At 26.9% G+C, this 23,192-nt stretch overlaps 5 protein-coding genes across 15 annotated transcripts; 3 read left to right on the top strand and 2 right to left on the bottom strand.

The window, feature by feature from the left end:
* Positions 1-456: 456 nt before the first annotated feature.
* Positions 457-3,443, top strand: LOC126859366 (uncharacterized). Of its 3 annotated transcripts, XM_050610608.1 has the most exons (6): positions 457-649; positions 949-1,203; positions 1,723-1,875; positions 1,988-2,095; positions 2,330-2,623; positions 2,719-3,443. In XM_050610608.1, the coding sequence occupies exons 3-6, from the start codon at positions 1,729-1,731 to the stop codon at positions 2,968-2,970; spliced, it is 801 nt and encodes a 266-aa protein (XP_050466565.1). In that variant the 5' UTR covers positions 457-649; positions 949-1,203; positions 1,723-1,728; the 3' UTR covers positions 2,971-3,443. The 3 variants fall into 3 exon arrangements, with proteins under 3 accessions (XP_050466565.1, XP_050466567.1, XP_050466566.1); XM_050610610.1 differs by having other exon boundaries at positions 457-1,203; positions 1,808-1,875; XM_050610609.1 differs by having other exon boundaries at positions 457-1,314.
* A 639-nt stretch (positions 3,444-4,082) lies between these two features.
* On the bottom strand, positions 4,083-6,492 carry LOC126859362 (leucine-rich repeat protein 1). Of its 5 annotated transcripts, none has more exons than XM_050610591.1 (5): positions 6,436-6,492; positions 5,849-6,085; positions 5,105-5,647; positions 4,698-5,002; positions 4,083-4,591 (listed from the first exon to the last, which is right to left on the bottom strand). In XM_050610591.1, exons 2-5 carry the CDS (start codon positions 6,005-6,007, stop codon positions 4,354-4,356), a joined length of 1,245 nt encoding a protein of 414 aa, XP_050466548.1. In that variant the 5' UTR covers positions 6,008-6,085; positions 6,436-6,492; the 3' UTR covers positions 4,083-4,353. The 5 variants fall into 5 exon arrangements, with proteins under 5 accessions (XP_050466548.1, XP_050466545.1, XP_050466544.1 ...); XM_050610588.1 differs by having other exon boundaries at positions 6,153-6,470; XM_050610587.1 differs by having other exon boundaries at positions 6,157-6,470.
* Positions 6,493-6,946: 454 nt separating this feature from the next.
* On the top strand, positions 6,947-14,781 carry LOC126848356 (DNA (cytosine-5)-methyltransferase PliMCI-like). 3 transcript variants are annotated; one of them, XM_050589181.1, is made up of 16 exons: positions 6,947-7,081; positions 7,975-8,535; positions 8,653-9,016; positions 9,114-9,437; positions 9,513-9,665; positions 9,817-10,273; positions 10,471-10,664; positions 10,760-11,177; positions 11,379-11,702; positions 11,812-11,963; positions 12,126-12,460; positions 12,559-12,670; positions 12,911-13,060; positions 13,139-13,305; positions 13,468-13,708; positions 13,910-14,781. In XM_050589181.1, exons 2-16 carry the CDS (start codon positions 7,979-7,981, stop codon positions 14,303-14,305), a joined length of 4,344 nt encoding a protein of 1,447 aa, XP_050445138.1. In that variant the 5' UTR covers positions 6,947-7,081; positions 7,975-7,978; the 3' UTR covers positions 14,306-14,781. The 3 variants fall into 3 exon arrangements, with proteins under 3 accessions (XP_050445138.1, XP_050445137.1, XP_050445139.1); XM_050589180.1 differs by having other exon boundaries at positions 6,991-7,400; XM_050589182.1 differs by lacking the exon at positions 6,947-7,081 and adding an exon at positions 7,577-7,661.
* Positions 14,782-16,020: 1,239 nt separating this feature from the next.
* LOC126848437 (serine hydrolase-like protein) lies at positions 16,021-18,935 on the top strand. Of its 2 annotated transcripts, XM_050589343.1 has the most exons (3): positions 16,021-16,270; positions 16,430-16,694; positions 17,607-18,935. In XM_050589343.1, exon 3 carries the CDS (start codon positions 17,667-17,669, stop codon positions 18,555-18,557), a length of 891 nt encoding a protein of 296 aa, XP_050445300.1. In that variant the 5' UTR covers positions 16,021-16,270; positions 16,430-16,694; positions 17,607-17,666; the 3' UTR covers positions 18,558-18,935. The 2 variants fall into 2 exon arrangements, with proteins under 2 accessions (XP_050445300.1, XP_050445299.1); XM_050589342.1 differs by having other exon boundaries at positions 16,021-16,694.
* Positions 18,910-22,948, bottom strand: LOC126848436 (protein arginine N-methyltransferase 9-like). Of its 2 annotated transcripts, XM_050589340.1 has the most exons (7): positions 21,966-22,948; positions 21,738-21,864; positions 21,194-21,595; positions 20,101-21,090; positions 19,674-19,827; positions 19,420-19,521; positions 18,910-19,347 (listed from the first exon to the last, which is right to left on the bottom strand). In XM_050589340.1, the coding sequence occupies exons 1-7, from the start codon at positions 22,126-22,128 to the stop codon at positions 19,000-19,002; spliced, it is 2,286 nt and encodes a 761-aa protein (XP_050445297.1). In that variant the 5' UTR covers positions 22,129-22,948; the 3' UTR covers positions 18,910-18,999. The 2 variants fall into 2 exon arrangements, with proteins under 2 accessions (XP_050445297.1, XP_050445298.1); XM_050589341.1 differs by lacking the exon at positions 21,966-22,948 and having other exon boundaries at positions 21,194-21,521; positions 21,738-21,858.
* Positions 22,949-23,192: the final 244 nt, after the last annotated feature.

The following is a 23,192-nucleotide window of genomic DNA, read 5'->3' as shown; positions in this document are numbered from 1 at the left end:
TAAATTTTCATAGTCAAAAGTTGCATCGTTAATATGATAGTAATGCTTTCCATTTAATCAAAAACATTAAAAATTATTTACATTAAAATTTCTGTCTTTCTTCAATATCCACATGTAAATGGAAAGCAACAAGAAATATGAGTTTTATTATGTTTTAGAAAAGTTTAGAAAACTGCTTTTTTAATAATTAATTATTTTATTTATAATTTCATAATAAACAAATAATATAATTATATGCAATATAATTATGCAGAAAAAAAATATGATTTGAAATATTTATCGTACAAAATCTGTTCCATAATCAGATATATTATATATTTTTTAAAGTTTATGACGCAGCGTTTTTTTGAACCGTTTTTTTCATTAAAAAAAAAAAAAATTATCAGTTTTTCCTGTCTATTATTTTTGTATATACTTATTCGGTCGATATACTAATGCTTACTCGGGGTTTGTTCGTTTTAGCTGAACTGGCTGCACTAATTCAGAGTTTATCTTTTTCTCTCCATATTGGAAAGAAAAAGATAAACTCTGAACTGTGCAGCCAGTTCAGCTAAAACGAACAGACCCTCGATCTATTATTTTTGTGTACTTATTTGGTCGAAAAGGACGAATCTCTTCTAAACGCGTACAAAAACAAACATCAATATTTGTAATTTGAATATAAGAAATCTGTCATACATCTATTTAACAGATCATTGTTTTCTTAACGAGAGCAACAAGTTTATAATTATTTTTGTTTTATTTTTTTGCGCAAAAATACACACATATAACACATAAATAACAACTTATTTCATCTAAATTGATAAGAATAAGAGTCTACATTTTGCATATATCGTGACATTACAATTACAAATTCAAAATAAATTTATAAAGAGATAAAAAGTATAAACATAAAGAGAGATCTGGAAGATGGAAAACAGAGATAACAGTCTTGTAAAACGCTTGTAGGATTAAATTTCAATTGTGTGTGTGTGATTTCATCGGCATGTTACATATACGCTAATTTTGCGCATTTGATAAACACTTTGACATAAGAGTGCGGTATCAATTTATATCTGACTGTGATTCGTCAATTTGTGAAAATATTGAAAGTACGAAAGAGGTGAAAGAAAGTTCGGAAATCGAAAACAATATGAGAATGTAATTGATCAAGTTTGTTTCTAATGTGAAGAAAATAAGCCAGGAAGATAAACAACTTTCCTTGTATGTATATATTCACAAGGATATTTTCAACAGAAATAAACATAAAACATGAAAATCAACTTCTTTTTTTAATCATAATGAAAAAAGAAATAATTTTGCCCACGATTTAAGGTTATAATACTCATTTACACTGTATATATATAAACAATAACAGTTTATGTAAAGAATATGCGCAGATCTTTTTTTTAAATTTTTTATGATGCATAATTTGTATGAAAAATACTTATAAAATATTAATTTTTTTATAAAAGAAAGATGGAAGACAAAAAATTGAAAATTCAGACTTTCTTCCTTTTTCTCTCTCTTTCTCTAATAAAATGAGTATATGTATACTATTTTTCTCGCTTCTAACAAAAAAAATAAATTTCTTTTTTAATATAAAAAGAACACATAATATATCTATAACACATAATATATCTGTTTACATATTTTTTTTTAATCAAAAATATTAAAAGTTTGTTATTTAATCAGTCTTATGAAAGCATTGTGTATGTATACATTTAAATCTATATATTTTAGATTAAAATGAATATACGTGAGAATATTAAAAAAGCAACATCACTTGATTATGTAGATAATAATGCTACGTTTTTTCGACTACCAGGACTAAGTCAAGCTGCAAAAGATCGAATGATGAATGATAGAAAAATAAAAAAACCAAAAAATATACATGTTTGTACATATGTTAATATGTAAAATTAGACATATAAAATAATATTTAATTTTATTTTACATTTACATTTTTATATAAAGTATCTATTTTTATATATTTATTTAATTCTAGTTATTGGAAGATGAATCTCATAATGATAACGATGTTGTTGATAATTTTATGAATAATAAAATTAAACCTACTTTTGATAAACATGCTGTTTCTGCTGCTATTAAAGAGGTAAGTTATTAATCTCATCTTTTAAAAAACATAATTAAATTAGTCAAGAGATATTTAATATTTTGAATGGAAATTATAGCATAAATAGGATTTTAAGGTAAAAAAAAGTTGACTTCTAGAATCAAAAAAATATATAGTTAAAAAAAAATGTGTGTATTTTACATATTTTAAGCAATTATGTATTTCTTAAGCATATATAAAAATTATATAATATTAGCAGTTAATATTGTACAGGTAAATGGTGGTCGTGATCTTTCAAATAAAAATTGGGAAAAACTTCATGCGAAATATCTTGAGAATATAATTAATTCTGAGAAAGAAATATCTAAGAAAGCTTCTGATCATAATTTAACAGCATGTTCTGAAAATCAATCCGAGGACTTAAGCGATATATATATTAAACAGAGACATAAATTGTCTAGAAATGCTGCAATTATGAGTCTTCTAAGAAAAAAACAAATTTCGTTAGAAGACATAATTATTCCAAGCAAAACTTCTACAAAAAAAGAAAACGAATTGGAAGCTTTAGTAAGTATATAAATAAATATCTCTCTATCTTATATAACATTGTTATATATTATAACATAAATATAAAGAAAAAAATACTTTTCATTTAACATCAGCATGAAATGATTGATGGATATATAATGGACAATGGTAAATATAATCATGTGGAATCAGTTCCTCTTTATGAAGATCCTGATATTTCTGTTCACCCTTTACAAATGGGAATAGATGAAAAAAAATTCAAAGATATAGATTTTACTGTATCACGTATTGGTAAGAAGAAAACAAAAACACCACGAGAACATTTTCTTGAGGAAACTAATGATGATTATTTTAATTTTGTAAAGAAGAAAAACAATACATCATAATGAATATTATATTGCGTTTATAGTAAAATATATGTAAGATAAAGACAATATTTTCATCTTTTCATTCAATAATTCAATGAATGATCGGAAGTGGTAATAAGTTAAAATGTGTATATTTATATGGACTCATATCATTAGGATATAAGCATGCACGATTGTGAAGCTATGAATGCTATGAATAGTCTCAGAAATATATTTATCAAATTAACATAATAGAAATTGAAATTGTTTGAGAATGTAATATTATTTTGATAACATAATAAGTATTATATAATTATTATATTATCAAAATCTTCAAGAAACATGTCATATTGGATTATAATATAAGAATAAATGTTTTACACACTATTCACATATTATGTTGTAAGAAATGCAAACTTTATCATACAAATGTTATCCACATGTTTTATAGTTTTAATGATATTCTAGTGCCTTTTGGAGACATAACAAGATAATAAAAATAAGAATTAATAAAAAAGTCTAATGTTTCTTTTTATGACAATAAATATTAAATATTATACTATATATTATTTCTAAAGAAAAAATTTATACTTTCAGAAAAGGATATAATATAGCAACTTTTTTGCAAGTCATGTTGCTATACGTGGTACAAACTAATACTATATATACTTATCGTTAACAAGAGATGCTAATAGCATCAGAATAACTGTATTTTTTTTTTAAATAAATCTATATAAATATATTAAAATATAATATTAATTGCATAATAAAATAGATCAGTAAATAAAAAGAAACTGTTACTGTTTTATATTCAATTTTCATATTAATATTTACAGATATTTTATAAGTAAACAAATACATGTTATAATATTATAAAAATTAAATTATTTTTTAGTTTTAATTTCAAAAGTATACAAATTAAAAGCAGTCAAAGAACTTGATAAATAAAAGCACATTTGTTGGGTTCATATTGACAGTGTATTGTAACAAGTTCTATTAATTATATTACAGCTTTCATCAATAATAATATTTTTAAACATTTGCTTTATATTTTTAATGATTTCAAAAATTGTAAAAGCCTGGATTATTTTTGATACATATCAAAAATAATTCTATATTTAAAAAAAATATAAACTTCATATTGTGCCAATATTACTGCAAAAAATAGCATTTTGTTTCTTACAAAAAGATCAAATAGCTGTATTAAATTATTATAATATTATTTTTAATCATAATAGTTTTTATGTAATAAATATCAATATTAGTTTCAAATCATCAATGATATATTTGAATATAAATTTGGCTACATACATGCAAATGAGATTATAAATCATCAATGAATACAATTTATAGAATTATAAAATTATATGTATTAAAAATTGTTACCTAAAATTCTATTCTAGAGAGAGAGAGACTTCTATTTTATTCAATATATTTTCCAACATAATAGTTATGACATGTCATTGAACAAAAATAACATTCAAATTTGAAAGGTTGATTTAATGTATTTTTTATATGCATACTAAATTTAGATGAATAAAAGTGCGTAAAAACCTTTGAATAACAATCAAAACAGGCATCTTTACAGGAAAAGCAATATTTTGCTTCGTCTAAATATTGAACTAATGTATATGGTATTAAACTTGCATCATAAGTTATCCTGAAAAAATATAAAAATTATTACTAATATTTTATATATTTTGAGTGATCAATTATATATACATATATAACAAATAGAAAAAAGTAAAATAAACAATGAAAAAAACCTGGATTTTAACACATTTCTAGCTGAAGATTCAACAAGACTTGGCAGTCCTATGAAAATGCTCTTATCAAATACAATATTATGATCTACAATTGTTGAAAATAAATTATCTGAAATATCTAAAGAGTACAATCGCAAATATTGGATTGTTCCTGGTAAAAACATTAAATTGTTTTTTGCAACATCCAACAATTGTAATTTATTCAAAGTTCCAATATTTTGTGGTAATTGTCTTAACATGTTGTCACGAATTTTCAACTCTTTTAAAGCTTTTAGCCATCCTATTTGTGTTGGTAATTTAGTTAACTATAAATAATAAATTATTAATAATAATAAAAAGTAAATCTTTCATAAATATAAAAATGGTTTTATCAATTAATCTTATGATACTATAATAATACAACTTACTAAATTATTACTAAGATTTAGAAAATTTAAATTGCTCCTAAGTGCAATTTGCTCTAGCCATGCCCATTTAGATTGAACTGATTTTCCAAGATTATTATATGACAAATCAAGAGCTTGAAGATGAGGCAAGGTGCCCAATTCCTTTGGTAAGAAAGAAATTTTATTGTTTGATAAATCTAAGAATCTTAAACTCTGCAATGTCAAAATTTGTCGATCAAAGGATTTTCTATCTAATCCACTCAAAACAAGTTGTTCCGTCATCCGTGGGAATCCTTGTAAAATTGGATATTCACATTTTTTCACCACCACAACTTTTTCCAATGAATAAAATTCACTTGAACTAATAGTTATATTAGATTTAAGAATATATTTATCTATATCTTTGTAATGCCCATTTGCTATATGTTTCAATACATTAAGAAAGCTTTTTAACTGAATAGCATCACATTGAATAATTAGATCATGACAGGGTTGTATCAAGCTTATTGTAGCTTTACCATCATTAATAAATTTCATGAATACTTTTCTTATGTTGTTAATAATCTGAAAGTTGTAAAAAAATTTGTTTTATCTATCATATGTCTTTGAGAATAAAGAGAACTGCACAGTTTTCTTTTTTCACATCTCTCCCTTCTTCTCAGATTGTGGAAACAATTATAAAATATTTCTGCTTATCTCATGTAATTTTGAGAAATCTAATAGATGATTTATGATTAAACAAGAAAACTTTATGTCACATATTACCTTATACTTAGTCCCTTGCTTGTTCAGCCGTGTCCACAGATAGAAGCATACACTGTTATCTTTAACTGAATCCTTAACAAATGCTAATATAGAACGTTGCAATTTTTTATGCACCAATAATGTTCTTTCGTGAATTTCGGTTTTACAATGTAACTTCATTGTTTATTGTTTATATCGTTCTATGTGGATATATCAAGTCAAATTAAATTGACTGCTAACGGTATCTCGTCGGTGTGACTGCGTCAATATTAAATTGAGTTTATTGAGAGAATGATTACTTTACAAGATTATAAATGACACATACATACACATATACAATAATAGAAATAATACATTATTACGTTTATTAAGTCATTTTTTTAAGAATTTGATTATTTATTCGAAATTTATAAACTGTTAGTACTGTGTGAAAGATTTCATGTGGGGATATATATATTTTATATATTTTATATATTACCAAGCACACAAATAATAAAATAAAAATAGAAAATTTATATATGCAGTGTAAAATTTAGGAGTGATATGTTAATATGCGTTACAAAAAAAGAGATACACGATTAAAAGAGATTACGATTGACGATACACACATGATTGATCGTATGCAGTTTGTGAAATGTGCACGTTTCCGAATGCGCGCGAAAAAGTGTCATTTACAATGTTGGTACGCATGGGTACGCGAACCGTTTTTCGCGCATGCGTGGCTATATATAAATATATATATATATATATATATATATATATATATATATATATATATATATATATATACCAATGAAATAGTGACTTATAATGTGGATTTTAGAATTGGTCATGAAAGTCTTGACAGGTTTGACAGATAGTCAAAATAAACAAGTTAGGTTAAATAAACAAAGCAAATATAGAAGTCTTAGATAAAATTATTTAAATATATTGTTATAAATAATATTATAATGTTTATTTAAACAATATGGATTATCTAACGTAGCAAAATAAACTAGTATAAAAATATAAAGTTAAAAAAATAAAAAAATTTTAGAAACGATTTTGCGCGTTTTGCATGTGCTAGATACTTTATTGATATCGCACTTACTGCGCATGCGAAGAACCCGATCCGTATTAACCTATCAACACTAGTCGCGCGCAGTAGGAGATGTGGTAGGAGAATAATCCCTTTCTACCTGGGAACATTGGCGGGAATGCAACAGAATAAAGCGCCATAGCATGTAATGCACGGTTGTAGGAGTACGTAACACGGTAAGAAGTGAGTGCGTATATATGCGCGATTCTGTGAAAAGTGAGAAATTTTCATCGTTCATCACGTGCCCATCTCGCTCTTTATCGCTCGAATCGAGGCTTGTAATATCAACGGCGTTATTTGCCTCTAATTGCTGTGCATGTGCGTGCATGAAGCGAGACACGAGACACACGGTTCATAGTACACACACGCTTTGCCGCCGAGCTGACGCTCAATGAAATCACATTCTAGATCGATAAATATCACGCGCAACATAACCCACGTTTTCTCGTAATCTGTAAAATCGGACGTTTCATCAATCACGATGTCATCCACGAGGTGAGCGCTCTTAAGACTTCTGAATCGTTGATACACGAGATGACAGCTGGCCACGCAATTCATCACTTGTTTTGCATTTTTTTTTTTCGTCGCTACCAAGTGTTGTAACAATATAATGAGTAAATTGATGTTATATGCGAGGAATAATTATAACTCTGTAAATATTTTTATTTTTTCATGTAACGCAGAAAGCAAAGAAATAATGTGTTTCTAATGTGATATATAAAGTATATATATGATATTGCTGTTTGCCAATATATAGTATGTATGATAAGTATATATAATAATATATTAGCTTTAAAAAAAGAAGGAAGAAACATGATATTAATTGAGTTTTATTTGCAATTTCAAATCTACATATTTATATGTACATCTATTCTGAATAAATATTTGTAAATAATATTTATTCATATCTCATATTCTTTAAAACATGATTATATACTGCTAATATATATAATGCATATCTGCGCAACAAATCATTATTAACTGAAATCATGGTCTATAATATTTCTTAATTACTTTAAGATTGATAATAGGGAAGGAATGATAATATAAATATTTTTTATGAACTTAGAATCATGCCACCTACTGTGCCAGAGGGCGAACCAGGTTCCAGTAGAAGAATGTCTCGTAGCAGAAAATTTGTTGATATGGAAGAACCAATTGAAGCAAGTGATTCGACAACTAAAGCAACTCCATCTGTATTGGATTTACTTATACAATCAACGAAAAGAAAAAAGCTAAACAATGAAGCAAACCATGAGACAAAAATGTCTGATCGGCAACATGAAATAAAAGAAGCAAATAAAAATGGTACAGAATTTAATAAGGAGAATCACAATCCACAAATAAATCAAGATCAAGAAGAAAATGTTGAGAAAAAAATGAAAATGGAAAACAATGAAGAAATATCTCAATTAAAATCTCAAGTTAAGAAAACCCTTACTATAGTTGAACGATGCGATTATTGTAAACAGAAGTTGGATGATGAAACAAAGTTGTATCAGGGACATCCAAATGGTGCAATGGAAGAACAAATAGCTTTAACAGATCCTAAGCTATGTTTATTTACAGGAGATGAATCTTTTATACATGAAAGTGATGAGAGACCACAAAATAAATTAACTTATTTTAGGTAAATTTTATATACTTTACCATTTATTATATATATATATATATATATATATATATATATATATATATAAAACATCTTTTTATATTATATAGATTGATGAAAGATTATCCTTTTTAGTGTTTATGATAAGAATGGGCATCTGTGTGCCTTTGATACTGGACTGATAGAGAAAAATGTAATGTTGTATTTTTCTGGATACATGAAAGCTATTTATGAAGAAGATCCTTCTCCTGAAGGAGGTGTACCAACAAAAGACATGGGGCCAATAAATGAATGGTATGTTTCTGGATTTGATGGAGGTGAATTGGCATTGATAGGTTTTACTACTGCATTTGCGGAATATATTTTGATGGAACCATCTGAAGCTTACGCACCATTCATAGATGCTGTTAAAGAGAAGATATATATGAGCAAATTAGTTATAGAATTTTTGCTAGATGAAATTAGTCCAACCTATGAAGACTTACTAAACAAACTTCAAGTAAGTATTATATTATGTATTTGAACATTTTAATTTATGTTCTCCATACATATACATATTGTAATATACATATTGTATCTTTCTTGTATTATTGCAGACTGTGGTACCTCCTAAAGGTATGACAAAATTCACAGAAGACGCATTGTTGCGTCACGCACAATTTATTTGCGATCAAGTTTCATCATTCGATGATTCTGCCAATGCTGAAGATAGTCTTCTCATTACGACTCCTTGTATGCGATCTCTCGCAAATCTCGCTGGTGTTACATTAGGTAAAAAAGCAGCAATTCGTCGGACGAGGCGCGAGCAAAAAGTTAAAAAACCTGCCTGGACAAAGGCTACAACAACAAAATTAGTTAGCAACACATTTGAAAATATTTTCGCTGATCAACTTGCTAAGCATGAAGATAAAATATCGATAGTATGTATATTGCTGTGTTATAATTTTTATGATTATTAATTATAAAATAAAGTTAAGAAATATTTTTTTTGTTAGGGACCTAAAAGACAACGATGTGGTGTTTGCGAAAACTGTCAACAACCTGACTGTGGAGTTTGTACTTCTTGTAAAGATATGACGAAATTTGGAGGTAGTGGAAGAAGTAAGCAAGCATGTATCAAGAGAAGATGTCCAAATATGGCAATCCAGGTATAAACCAAAATTTTAAGTTTGTATGTTACATTAATCACTTGCCACTAAAGTGATATAATATATATTTAAAAATGGATTCAATATATTTTTTTTATATTTCTTTTATATCTTTTTGTCATAATATTTAAATACATTTCTATATATGTAGGAAGCAGATGATTCTGATCCAGAAAATGAAGAGCAATATGAAAGTCTAGTAGAAGATCAAAAATTAGAAGAGAAACCGAAAAAGGATTTTAAAGAACTTAAAAAAGACATAGTATGGGAAGAAGAAGATAAAATTGTTGATGGGCAAAAGACATATTATAAATCGGTCATAGTTGGAAATGAAAGAATCCAAATAAATGATTATGTTTTGGTAGAGCCAAGAAATCCGACAATTCCTTTACACATTTATAAAATCATGTTTATGTGGGAGAATAAATATGGAATAAAACAATTTCATGCAAATTGGCTTCGTAGAGGTACTGATACCATACTTGGTGAAACTTCAGATCCTATAGAATTATTTCTAAGTGATGATTGCGACGATGTACCATTCACATCTGTTAGATCGAAAGCAACTGTTGTTTACAAGAAAATGCCTGACAATTGGTCTGAATTAGGTAAGAACAGATAATCAAAATTATTTGTTAATTTAATTTTTTCAATATTTTATTTTTGTCATATGAAGAAGACAGAAGGCAATCAAGAGTCAGCACAGTAGTGCACATATGTTTCATATATATTCATAAGAGCCTTTATTAATTATTTTGATTTTATTTCTGTATTTTTTATAATTATATACAATTTTATATTACAGGTAATATGGATATAGATGATGAAATAAAAGATATAGATGGTAAAACGTTTTTTTATCAGATGAGATATACTCCTGAAACTGCTCGATTTGAGAGTCCGTTACCGGATCCGGAATGCCAGCGAAAAGAAAATAATCATCGATTTTGTCCTGCTTGCGCACGACTAAGAGCATTAGAACAATATAATACACCTAAGGTAAAAAAAATGTGTTATAAAAAGTTATATTCTAAATGTCTCGAAAATTTAAATTATAAAAATTATTCTATTAAGACTTCTTTTTGTCTACTTAGGTCTTTGAGCGTATAGAAGAAAAGAACAGTAAGGAAGTGATTTATGGAGTAGTGAGATATAAAGATGAAGAATATAGAGTTGGCAGTTCAGTGTTTTTGTACCCAAGTGCTTTTAAATTTAAGTATAAACAGATGTTTCAAGAAGCTGAGAAACCAAAGAGGGAAGTTGTAGATGAAGATATGTATCCAGAGTTTTATAGAAAAGTCTCAGAAAAAGCAAAATTCTCAAATGTTGATACACCTGAACCTTTTCACATTGGTTATATAAATGCAATTTATGCCAGTACAACGGATTTAATAGTATCGCCTTCAGACATTTATATTAAAGTGAACAAAATGTACAGACCAGAGAATACTCATCGAGATATAACATTAATGGAACAAGTAGATCTCAACATGGTTTATTGGAGTGACGAGAGTAAGTTATGATGTTAATTCTTTTTGTCAATTTCGTATTCCTAATATTATTGACTAATGGTTGATATATTTTGACTAATGGTGGATGAAATTTTATAATATGATATTATATTGTTAGAAATATAAAATTAATTCAATATATTTCATAAGTTTTATATTTTTTTTTAAATAATTAATTTTTGTGCTTTGTCTGTTATTATAGTATGCAACGTAAAGTTCTCCGAAGTTGCTGGTAAATGTTACCTAGCATATTCTGAAAATCTGAATGAATCTGTAGAAGAATGGTTTATGGGTGGTCCAAACAGATTTTATTTCACTGAAGCATATAATGTTAAAGAAAAAACCTTTGATGAGCCGCCATATAATGTTATCAACATAGGTAAACCTGGAAAAGGAAAAGGGAAGGGTAAATCAAAAGCAAAGAAAGTAGGGGAGACTGAAAATAAGCCATTTATTGACAAACCTGTATGTCATCCTACTGTGACGAGAAAGTTAAGGACATTAGATCTTTTTGCTGGTTGTGGAGGTAAATATATTTTCTTAAACTTAAATTATATACATTCTCTTTAGAAAATTTATACATATATATTTAAATCTTATAATCAAAATTATGACTGTCTTTATGCTTTTAATAGGATTATCCGAAGGATTGCATCAAGCAGGAATAGCCGAAAATTTATGGGCAATTGAAAAAGAAGAACCTGCGGCATATGCATATCGGTTAAATAATCCAAAGACTACAGTATTATCAGATGATTGCAACACACTGTTACGAAAAGTGATGAATGTAAGCTTTGTTTTACATTACAATCTAATTTTTGCATAATATAACATAAAATATTATATTTTTTTGTAAATTATAAAAAAGTTTATATAAAAAAGGGAAGTAGAGGTTATATTATGATTATTTTTTCTGAAAATTTAATAAAACTACTTTTTTCTTTTTTAGGGTGATTCTACAGATGACAATGGTCAAAAACTTCCCCAAAAAGGAGAAGTTGAAATATTGTGCGGTGGACCACCCTGTCAGGGTTTCAGTGGCATGAATCGCTTTAACTTGCGGCAGTACTCATTATTTAAAAGTTCTCTCGTTGTTTCGTGTTTATCCTATTGTGATTATTATCGACCGAAATTTTTCGTGATGGAAAATGTGCGAAATTTTGTGTTTTTTAAAAGATATATGGTGTTAAAATTGACTTTAAGGTGCCTCGTTCGTATGGGATATCAATGTACATTCGGTATTCTTCAAGCTGGTAATTATGGTATACCGCAAACGAGAAGAAGGTTTGTTCTTTTATTTTTATTTATAATATTGCTCGGTAATATGAAAATTTTTTTTTTTTTTCTTTTCATTTATTTATAATTTATCAATTTTTTTTTAGGATGATAATTTTAGCCGCTGCACCTGGAGAAATACTTCCAAAATATCCAGAACCAATGCATGTGTTTAATAAACGATGTTGTTCACTACATGTAGTAGTAGATAACAAGAAGGTATTTCTTTATATTTATATTTGTTTTATATTTACAATATATCTGTAATACTATTTATTTTGCTATATGATATCGTTTCTGTAATTAATTCATGACAAATTAATTCAATCAAACCAAAATATATAAATAATTGCACATTGCAATAGATGTATGATAAATATATATTGAAATTATTTTTGTATTATTTTTGTATCATATAATATTTTCTTCCGATAATGAAATATATATGTTTTTTTTTAGTATCTCTCTAATTGTGTTTGGACGGACTCCGCCCCCTTTAGAACGATCACTGTAAAGGATGCTATGTGTGATTTACCGGATATTAAAAATGGTTGGAGCAAAGAGGAGATGCCTTATGGTAGTGAACCATTGTCACATTTTCAGAGGAAGGTAATTACTTTAAGAAAAAGCATTTTGATACGTTTTTGGAAACAATTGTTAGAATTCATTTGATTTCATTTATTTCAGATGAGAGGTAAACAATACCAGCCGATATTGCGAGATCATATATGTAAAGAAATGACTCCGCTTGTGGAGGCACGAATGTCTCATATTCCAACTGCAACTGGTTCTGATTGGCGTGATTTACCAAATATTGCAGTGCGATTAAGCGATGGTACCTTCTCCAAGAAATTGTATGTGTAAAATCTATCATATTTTTTCTTTTTTGCTAGATTATTCTAAATTTATGCAATAAATTATGTTGGTGAATTTATTTTATCATGATTAAGATTTGATTAATTAATTACAGCATATAATTATATCATATTAGATTAATATTTTAAATTTTTTTCTAGGGAATACATGCATCATGATAAGAGAGCTGGAAAAAGTTCAACAGGTGCATTGCGCGGAGTATGCAGTTGTAGTAGTGGTCGACTATGTGATCCTACTGATAGACAATTTAATACTTTAATTCCATGGTGTTTACCGCATACCGGAAACCGACATAACCATTGGTCCGGTTTGTATGGGAGACTCGAATGGGATGGATTTTTCAGTACAACTATTACCAATCCAGAACCAATGGGTAAACAGGTAGGCCGATGAAAATAATATAAATAAGTGAAAATTATATATAATTTAATTGGAATATATATAATAATTTAAAAAAGTTGATGAACACTATCGATAAAATGAATTTACAATACACTTCTCCATTTTGCGCAATTTCTCCATTATAATTTTAATTTAACAAAGTTAGATAGATTTTTAAAACATTACAATATTGATTTCTAGGGTCGCGTTTTGCATCCAGCGCAAAATCGAGTTGTGAGCGTTAGAGAGTGCGCGAGATCGCAAGGATTTCCAGATTCGTTTCGTTTTTATGGTACGATACTTGATAAGCATCGACAGGTTGGTAACGCGGTGCCGCCACCATTGGGAGCTGCCATTGGGCACGAAATAAGAAAATGCATACGTGACACAACGATATCGTTGAATACGAAATATGAATTTACAAAAAGCTATGCTAATACAACCACAATAAGGAGCAACAAGACTGTTGATGAAGATGACAAAGTTATCACAAATGCCATATCTAACAGTCACACATTAGCCACTCACAATGGTGCGAGCACCAGTTCTAATAAAGGCAAAAATGTAACTAATCGACATAGACGGTATTCGTCGTAGATAAAGAAAAAATTTTCGTCGGTTAAAGCGTTTAAATATTATGGTTCCATTTGTATCTCTTAAAATAGTGCTCAGTATTAAGTAACGGATTATATACTCTGATATAATATGTATCGATAAGGATGAAGTCTTGTTCCACAGTGTAGATTCCCCTCTTAAATCTTAAATCTTTCAGGACTGAGCTATTGCTCTATTCTGGGATCTTTTATTCTAATGATATATGTGCAGTATGAAAATGTCATACAATTTTGCTTTCCCACTCTAGATTGATAAACTAATGTGACAAATATGTAATAAACAATGTAAGAAAAGAATTTTAATTTATAGAAAGAGATGTACGCATATATATACAATACACACATATGAAGGCTATTTCAGAATAAAGGGGATCTATGTATAATAGTTACATTTATTTTTAATTGCAGATTTTATATGTAAAAATGTTGAAATAGATTTACAAATGGGATATGTTGTAATTGGATAAACGTTATTCTTATTAAAAATCATATGAATCCAATATTGTATCGATATTGTACAAATCCCATAGGGAGATCTTTCCATTCATGATGATGTTTTTATAATTAGTATTTACATATTAATTTTTATTAACTATATATTTTTAGTTATTTTCTATATATATATATATATATATATATATATATATATATATATATATTTTCCTAATAAATATTCAATTTCAATATAAATATTCAATAATTCATATTATACATATGCATACACATACAGGATGTCTGCTATTATTTTTAACTGCAACCCAATAGCTATGAATTGGATCTGTTAATTTATAACTGAGTTTAATATAATTAATTAGTTTAGGTAAAATGAAATAGGACAGAATTTATCAAAATGTAAATGTTAAGACAAAACTTAACTGAAATATAAAATTCTGTTACATATATTTATATAATTTAATTCTATAATTCTAAAATGTTAAATAATTCAGACATGTTTGACTTAATTTTTCCTAAAAATAAATATTTTAAAATCTATTTATTAAAGAAAATCTTCATGATCCTGGAATATCCTCTGTGAATGAAGTTAACTTTCAAAAATTTCGTTTTTATTTGCTTATGTGTACTTTGCATTATGATAATTCGTTATTTGATAAAACGATAATAATGCAGCTAAATTTAACTTTACACATTCAAGTATAGATATAAAATAAGACTAGATCGCAAAGTGAGTTATCCAATTGCCGCCATATGTTTTGATGGCGAGATCAGATAAAAAAGGAGAGAAAATATTGGCATATTGTTTCTCTTTATCATTCGCATCTGCGTGATGCTTGTAAAACGATAATGATCTTTTTTACTTGTTTACAAATAATTAATAATTTATACGCGCGTGTGAGAAAGAGAGGAATAGAATTGAAATATTATACATATATAATTATAACTCTTAATTATTTTTTACTTTCTATTAACATATTTTGTTAAAGATAATGTTTATATAGCAATGAAATTTAGAAATAATATTTATGAATAATTTTCTAGGTTCCAAAACGATATAAAATTTCTTTTTCAAAATTTTATTCAATAGCCAATCCGAAACTTTTTTTAGCATTTCTAATTGGTTCTAGCTTGACTATCGAGTAAAATGTTCCTTGAAAAGGAAATTATACTAGGGAAGATTGTGAAACCTAATCTAATATTTCTTTGCTTGATTCTTTGCAATATCTACTTTTTATCTTTTTATGGAATATATTAATTACATCACTCATTTACATAAGTCACTCGTAAAACATAAGTCGTTCTTAAGACCAGCGAGTAGGTTAACAAAACTATTTTAAAAACAATGCTAGACTTTTGTTTCTTTTTTTCTCTTTTTTTTATGGATTTTAGTATTGCGTACACATCAGAATAAGAAAAAAAAAACATTTAAAAATTCTATTAGAGAAACTGATAAGCACGTTGACCAATATTATACAATAGCAGTAACTATAAGGTATGACTTTCAGTTTTTTTAAGATAATGTTTGCAAATAAAACAAGGAGTGGTGATGATAAAGGAATTTGAAAAATAGAAAAACTGCTAACGAGCATGAAATGTGTCGAAGAGAGGGAATTTTGAATTGCAAATATGATATGCATTTATTTCTTCGCAGAAACTGTTTTTTTATATTTGAATTGGCTATACTAGTTCAGAGTTTATCTTTTTCTATCTACATTGGAAGAAAGATAAAAGATTGAAAGAAACTCTATATAATGCAGCATGTTCAGGTATAAAGAACAGACCTCACGTCAGATATCAGTCGAAGTCCGAAATCGACATTTTGGTATGTCGAATTTGACAATTGAAATTTGCACTTCATAGAAGAATTTTTTTATACTTTTGTGATATAAAATATAATTGGATTGCAAATAGAGAAGGTATATATATTCTATTTCAGTTATATTTTCTCGTTTATTTATTTCCTTCATTCAGAAGAATACAGTTATCTTTTAAATGTAAGAAAGAATGAATTAAAAGGGATCTAATTTTATTTATATATCGTGTTTTCGGAAAGCTTGTCCTCTATTGATTCTATTAACTAAATTTTTTTAAATTTTTTATTAGAAATTAGTTTTTGAAAACAAATTCTTTATTTTTACACAAAATTATAGTAAGGAAATAATTTCCTAATAAAAATATCTGTATATATAATATAAGAAAATTTTAACAGATAATTTAAACGGCATGTATGGTAAAGATTTTAAGATATTAAGCATATAAAAATCTTCGTAATTGAAATTATATTTACTTACTAAAAAAGATTGATATATTAAAATGATATATAAAATTGATATATAGTCAATCAATATATTGAAACAAAATAAAATGGATGCTTATATTTAAATAATGCACTATTTGTAATATCATGCAGATTATTAAAAAAAAATGTTAATCTGTCAATAACACATAATAATACATATATTGCATAATATTACTTGCGAAAATATTTATTATTTAAATTCAAATTTTATATTGTGTGGTATGTAATTTTATCATTTAAAACTACTTTAAGTCACAAAAAAGTGTTTTATAAAAAAATTTATATTTTGAAAAATTTAGTTAATATTTTGCTTGCTATAATACAATAATTTGAATTTGATTCTTATTGATACTGATTAAAATAAAAATACATTATTCAAAAATTAATAGGTAAATAAATATTTTAAATAACGAAATATTTTTATGTTAAAAAAAAATGATATATTAGTAGTGCTAAATTTGGTAGTAGTTGATTCACATCATTCAAATTGTTCTACATACAATAATTTTTTTTAAATGTCTGGTTTCAGTGAATAGATATTGCTGCACAGTATTCAACAAATTATATATTGTGAAAGTAATCAATAAAAATGGCAGAAATAAAATGTAAGGAAATAAAACTCACTGTACCTTGGGGTCATGTTGCTGCCAAAACATATGGCCCTTCCTCAGGAGAACATGTCTTACTGGTGCATGGTAATCAAGATAATGCAGGATCATATAATAGATTAATGAAGTATTTACCAATGGGTTTTTTTTACTACGTATGTATAGATTTACCCGGCCATGGATGGTCGTCACATTTTCCATCTTGGCTAATGCTAGATGTTATAAATTATGCGCATGCAATGCATTTCATCCTAGAAGCATTACAATGGAAAACATGTATTTACATAGGGCATAGCATGGGTGCACATATAGGTTTAATTTTTAGTATTTTTCAACCTCATAGAATCAAGAAAATAATTAGCTTTGATGGATTTATTATGAGACATGCTGATGACCTTGGTACTTTTGTAACATATTTTGAGAAAGCATCTGCACTTTCAATAAAAGCAAGTAATAATATAGAACCAATATCTTATACTAAAGAAGAAGTATTATATGCTCTTAAAAATTTGAGATTTGCAGCTCTGAATTCAGAAGCTGCTGATGCATTGTTTGAGCGTGCAGTTACAGAAGTAAATAGAAAATATGTATATAACAGAGATATAAGATTAAAAAATTACTCCATGTTTATAAATATGGACCAAATAATCGAAATTAATCGTAGGCTTACAGTTCCAATATATGTCTTTGTTGCCTCAAAGGGCTGTATAAATGAAGATACGTTTACATTAATGGTGAAAACAATGAATCCTAAAACCATACTTAAAGTAATTAATATAGATGGAAATCACGATTTTCACAATAACGATCCCCAAAACGTTGCACCATTTTTATATAAAATATTAACTAGTAACAATTCTAGCAAGTTATAAATACACATATATATATATATATATATATATATATATATATATATATATATATATAATATATATTTAATGTTAAACCCTATAAAGATTTCTCTCTTACTTCTTTATAAGATAGAGATCTCTTCATCATTGCTTGAAGGAATAAATTTGTTATTTATCTATTTATCTGGTAGTGTTTAAGCTTTTTAATTATATATATGAATTATTAGGAAGATTTATAGGACAATTTATAAGATATATATGATGAATGATTTTTTTCTCTTAGATTACAATATATGAATATATATTATTAGTTTTATCACAATATATATATTAATATATTTTGCAAAAAAGGTGTAAAAAAAATATTTTGAAATATATTGAAAAATTATTTTATAAAAATCGTATTTTGTAAGAAATTGTACAAAACATTATAAAATAGTTTATTCTTTTTTGTATATATTTTTTACAAATTTAGTACTGTAATTTTTACTAAACCTTTCATCTGATGTACTTTAATTTTTATTTCTTTATCTTTCAAAATAATGTTTCTTAGTTCATCTTCAAAGACGATTGCGGTATGATTCATAAAAGAATCATTCTTCTTTGTATCATGTATATGATGCGAACTAAGTTGAACCTTGTACCAGCATATTAAGGCATTTGGTAAAGTTTTCCTTTTTGTGCTATTTATTTGCCTAAAATTCACGACGGTCTCGGTAGTCTCCATTTCATTCATTTCTATCAATGTTAGTGCCTCAGACATGATCTCACATGAATACAAGCTTGAATTCAAATCAAATATTTGATTTATCTGCAATAAATATAATTAATAAAAATTAAGTAACTATTCAAATCTAGAATAAAATTTTAAATGATTACTTACCTTATATTTATTAATGTGTTCTGCGACTATATAGTTTGTACTTTTATTTACTTTATTGGCTGTATTATTCCGCAAATGTGGATTGTCTTCATTATCTGAACTCTGAAAAGAAAAATATATTTATTTTATAGCAACTTCATGAATAAATTCTGTAATCTTGTTTTTTATCTCTCTTTGATATTCTCTTGTATTAAGCACCTGTTATACACACACTTAAATGCATAATTTAAAATTATATTAAAATATTATCATACTTGCAAATCATCAATACAAATAGGAGTATTGGATGATTTCTGGAGATTTACATCTTGCACATAAACCATGTTTGGTAAATCTTCTGAGTATACTAACTGTCCCATAAGAAAAATTTTTTCTGGCAATAACACACCATTTGGTTTAAGTAAGTGCCTGCAACAAAAGAGATAAATAATATAATAGATTTTTAATACATGCAATTAAATAAAAAGAAGCATGTATTAAAAAATATTATATATATATATATATATATATATATATATATATATATATATATAATATTATTATATATATAAATATTATATATAAATATAATTCTATACAATATAAGTATAATTAAATAAAAAGCATGCATAAAAAAAATATGTATAAATTTTATATACAAGTATAATAAATTTTATATACAATATAAGTATAATATAGTACCTAAAAATTCCACAACAACTATCCTGATCGTCTTTTAATTCGCCTTTAATGTCAAAATTATGAATGAATACAGAATCTAAGGAGCATGAAATTTCATCATAATTTGATATTATATGCACTTTTCCTCGAAGTCCGCTATCTCGGGCTATTTGTTCAATCAGAAAACGAAGATTTTCGTTGTCAGTTTTGTAATATAAAATTTCACTATCTTTATATTCCTTTAATAATGTTAACCCGTAAATTGGAAAAGGCGAAGTATCCAAAATATATTTCATTTTTTTATTCTCTTGATATCTAGCAATCTCTGTGAGCAATTTGACATAAGTAAAGTCATTTAAAAAGACAATGACTTCTTTTGCCAAACGATATAAAAATTTACAATCCTCACTGGATTGTGCATTGCTATAAGAACATTTTAGTTTACTCTTCGATGTTTCTGCTTTTATTGTCAAGATATCGCCTTCGTGACATACAGTAGGTACTGCCGGAAAAACAGCAAGTTGCCAACAAGACTTTCCATCTGAGGAATCCAGCGAAATTTCCTCATCCAGATGTAACTTAAACCAAGCAACTAGACCATCTATGATACCATCATATCGACATTTCGCTTGTAACATTTGTTTTATTCCATCTTTGTAAAATTCTTGCAATTGTAACAAATTGTTAAAATTTACATTAAAGAGAACTTGTGGCTCTGTGATATAATTAATTTGAACTTTTTCCAGATTTTCTGTATCATAATATTCATCATCTGATAATACAGAAACTTTGTTAAAGTTTAAAGTACTATTATCTTTTATTCTATCAAAAATTACCGATGATCTGTATCTAATGTGTTCACATTCAATAGCTGCTGTATAAACTGTGGCACCCATAGGTATTACCATACCATTCATATCTAAAATGTTCATGTGTACATTAATCATAGATGGTATTACAAGCTCTCCAAATAAGCCAGCATCAAATGTTTCAGTCACTATTAATTTTACTCTAGAATTATATATTTTTAATATTAATCAATGTATACTCATTTAATACAATGATTAAATCAATACAAAATATCGAAATGATATGATCTGTTGCATACACAAACCTTTCTGAAATGTCCATAGGTATTTTAAGATCAAATGATAGTTTTGGTATTAACTTTATATCGGTTGCGTTGTTAGATTCGAATACTTCTTTTGCAATTAGTGTCATTATTTCAGAACATTCACATGCATACACCTTTGTGGCTCCTGCAGTTTTTGCATACAAACTCAAAAGACCTGTACCAGTTCCTACATCCAATACTGTATCATATCCTTGATTGATTCTCTTGCGTATGGCTCTCTCAAAAGCATTATTTCTCCACTTGTCATTAAGCATTGTAAAGTGCCACCTGTCCACTGCCATACTATATGCATTTTGTAAATTTCGTTCTGCTGGTAGAAAGTTAGGATCAACTTTCAAAGCTCTTTTTAAATATTCTGTCGCCCTTATGGGATTGTTATTTCTTTAACAATATGTACAAACAATGTTTAATCAATATAGTGTTAATGAACTTTTTAGAAATTAAAAAAAGTAATTTTAATAATTTATTATAAAAACAATGGAGAGAACAATTAGCATTAATAAACTATGAAAATTGAAATTACCGTAACAAGTGTGCTGCAAAATTATTCAGCATACGAGGATTATTTGGATAAATATCCAAGGAATGTTTATAACAGCGTACAACATCTGAAAATCTGTTATTTGCCGCTAATTGTATTCCCCATTCACCTGAAAATTATATATATATATATATTTATTATTAATAAAATATATATTTATTATTACTATTATATAAGAATGTTAAACACTGTATATATACTGCATCTCACATAATACATCTGTGAATATTTCTTCAATTTCTGATCTCTTTGCAGGACATAGCTCCGCAACAATAGTGTAATACGCATAAGCTCTTCCAACATTTCCAGTTCTATCATGTTCCCTAGCTTTTTGCAACGACTTTTCCAGTATATCGTTTACTTCTGCTTGCATTTTGCATCGATTAAATTCTTTATTTCGTTTGCACTGTTTGTTTTCTATCAGAATCACTTTACTTTTATAAAACTGATCGTTGTCACGTCAAATGTATGGTTATTATCAGGAATAATTTTAATCACCTCGTGCTATCGATGATATATCAAATGTGAAATTAACCTAACACTTATATATACTTCTATTTGTATCGCGAATGAAACTGTGTATATGTTGACACATTCTTTAAGATACAATATGTTATATGTAGGCACAAATGGTTATATTTGACGTTATTTCATATATGTATTCAAAAGTGAGCAACATTTCAGCGAATTTAGATTCGTTGATCAGATTCGATGCTTTGCGCAAACATCGTTTTCCAAATAAAATAAGTTTCACAATACATATAATTGATAATTAATATGTACTACACTCTGATAATGCTCAATCAAAACATAGCTGCCAGCAGATAATAATAATAATCACGTCCAATAAAAGTACAAACATATGTATATGTATGTGAATATGTATTTCTACATGTACGAACATAAATTTCTCATTCTTTCCATGTCAATTATAAAAAAGTAACATCATCAACATTGTAATGAAAAAGATGAACAATATATTCGCATATAAATTTAATTTTCAATCCATAAAATTTTTGATAAATCTTTAATACATTTTGCATATATAAGATCAATCTGGACGAGCAATATTTAATTTTCTCTATATTTTTTACTCAGTCACATTTTGCTTTCCTTTATTAATCATGGATCTTGGATAACATATACGTATGTTTACTAATTTGACTTCAAACATGAGCTAATATTTCTGAAAGACGAAAAAAAGATCGCTAATTTCTCAGACCATTATGTGGAGAATTGGAGGTTAAGCTATCAACTAACATAAAATACATTTAATATAAAAAATATTTCTGTATAATATATTCTACTATCGAACATAAAATTTCCATCGCAAAATAATTATATGAACCGTAAACAATTTGAGAGAAGAGGGTGAGAGAGATCGAACAATTATTTGTAACACAAAATATATTAACGCATATAAAAAAAACTCTTGTT

Source organism: Cataglyphis hispanica, chromosome 3 (genome assembly GCF_021464435.1).
Source record: "Cataglyphis hispanica isolate Lineage 1 chromosome 3, ULB_Chis1_1.0, whole genome shotgun sequence".
Classification (NCBI taxonomy): Eukaryota; Metazoa; Arthropoda; class Insecta; order Hymenoptera; family Formicidae; genus Cataglyphis; species Cataglyphis hispanica.
Note: the sequence above shows the minus strand (reverse complement) of the source record. Positions and strands in the feature narration are given on the sequence as shown.

Bases quoted from the DNA above. Each gene is read 5' to 3' on its own strand.
- LOC126848436 (XM_050589340.1), bottom strand. From the start codon at position 22,128: ATGCAAGCAGAAGTAAACGATATACTGGAAAAGTCGTTGCAAAAAGCT. The intron at 21,091-21,193 runs GTTTGTGTATGC...ATATAATTCTAG, and splicing joins CCTATGGACATTTCAGAAAG to AGTAAAATTAATAGTGACTG. The intron at 19,828-20,100 runs GTACTATATTAT...CTTTTGTTGCAG, and splicing joins AGTTGTTGTGGAATTTTTAG to GCACTTACTTAAACCAAATG.
- LOC126848356 (XM_050589180.1), top strand. The intron at 10,274-10,470 runs GTAAGAACAGAT...TTTATATTACAG, and splicing joins TGACAATTGGTCTGAATTAG to GTAATATGGATATAGATGAT. The intron at 12,461-12,558 runs GTTTGTTCTTTT...ATTTTTTTTTAG, and splicing joins ATACCGCAAACGAGAAGAAG to GATGATAATTTTAGCCGCTG.
- LOC126859362 (XM_050610591.1), bottom strand. From the start codon at position 6,007: ATGAAGTTACATTGTAAAACCGAAATTCACGAAAGAACATTATTGGTG. The intron at 5,648-5,848 runs GTAATATGTGAC...TACAACTTTCAG, and splicing joins AGCAAGGGACTAAGTATAAG to ATTATTAACAACATAAGAAA. The intron at 5,003-5,104 runs GTAAGTTGTATT...TATTATTTATAG, and splicing joins TAAATCTTAGTAATAATTTA to TTAACTAAATTACCAACACA.
- LOC126848437 (XM_050589343.1), top strand. From the start codon at position 17,667: ATGGCAGAAATAAAATGTAAGGAAATAAAACTCACTGTACCTTGGGGT.
- LOC126859366 (XM_050610608.1), top strand. From the start codon at position 1,729: ATGAATATACGTGAGAATATTAAAAAAGCAACATCACTTGATTATGTA. The intron at 1,876-1,987 runs GTTTGTACATAT...ATTTAATTCTAG, and splicing joins AAAAACCAAAAAATATACAT to TTATTGGAAGATGAATCTCA. The intron at 2,096-2,329 runs GTAAGTTATTAA...AATATTGTACAG, and splicing joins TTTCTGCTGCTATTAAAGAG to GTAAATGGTGGTCGTGATCT.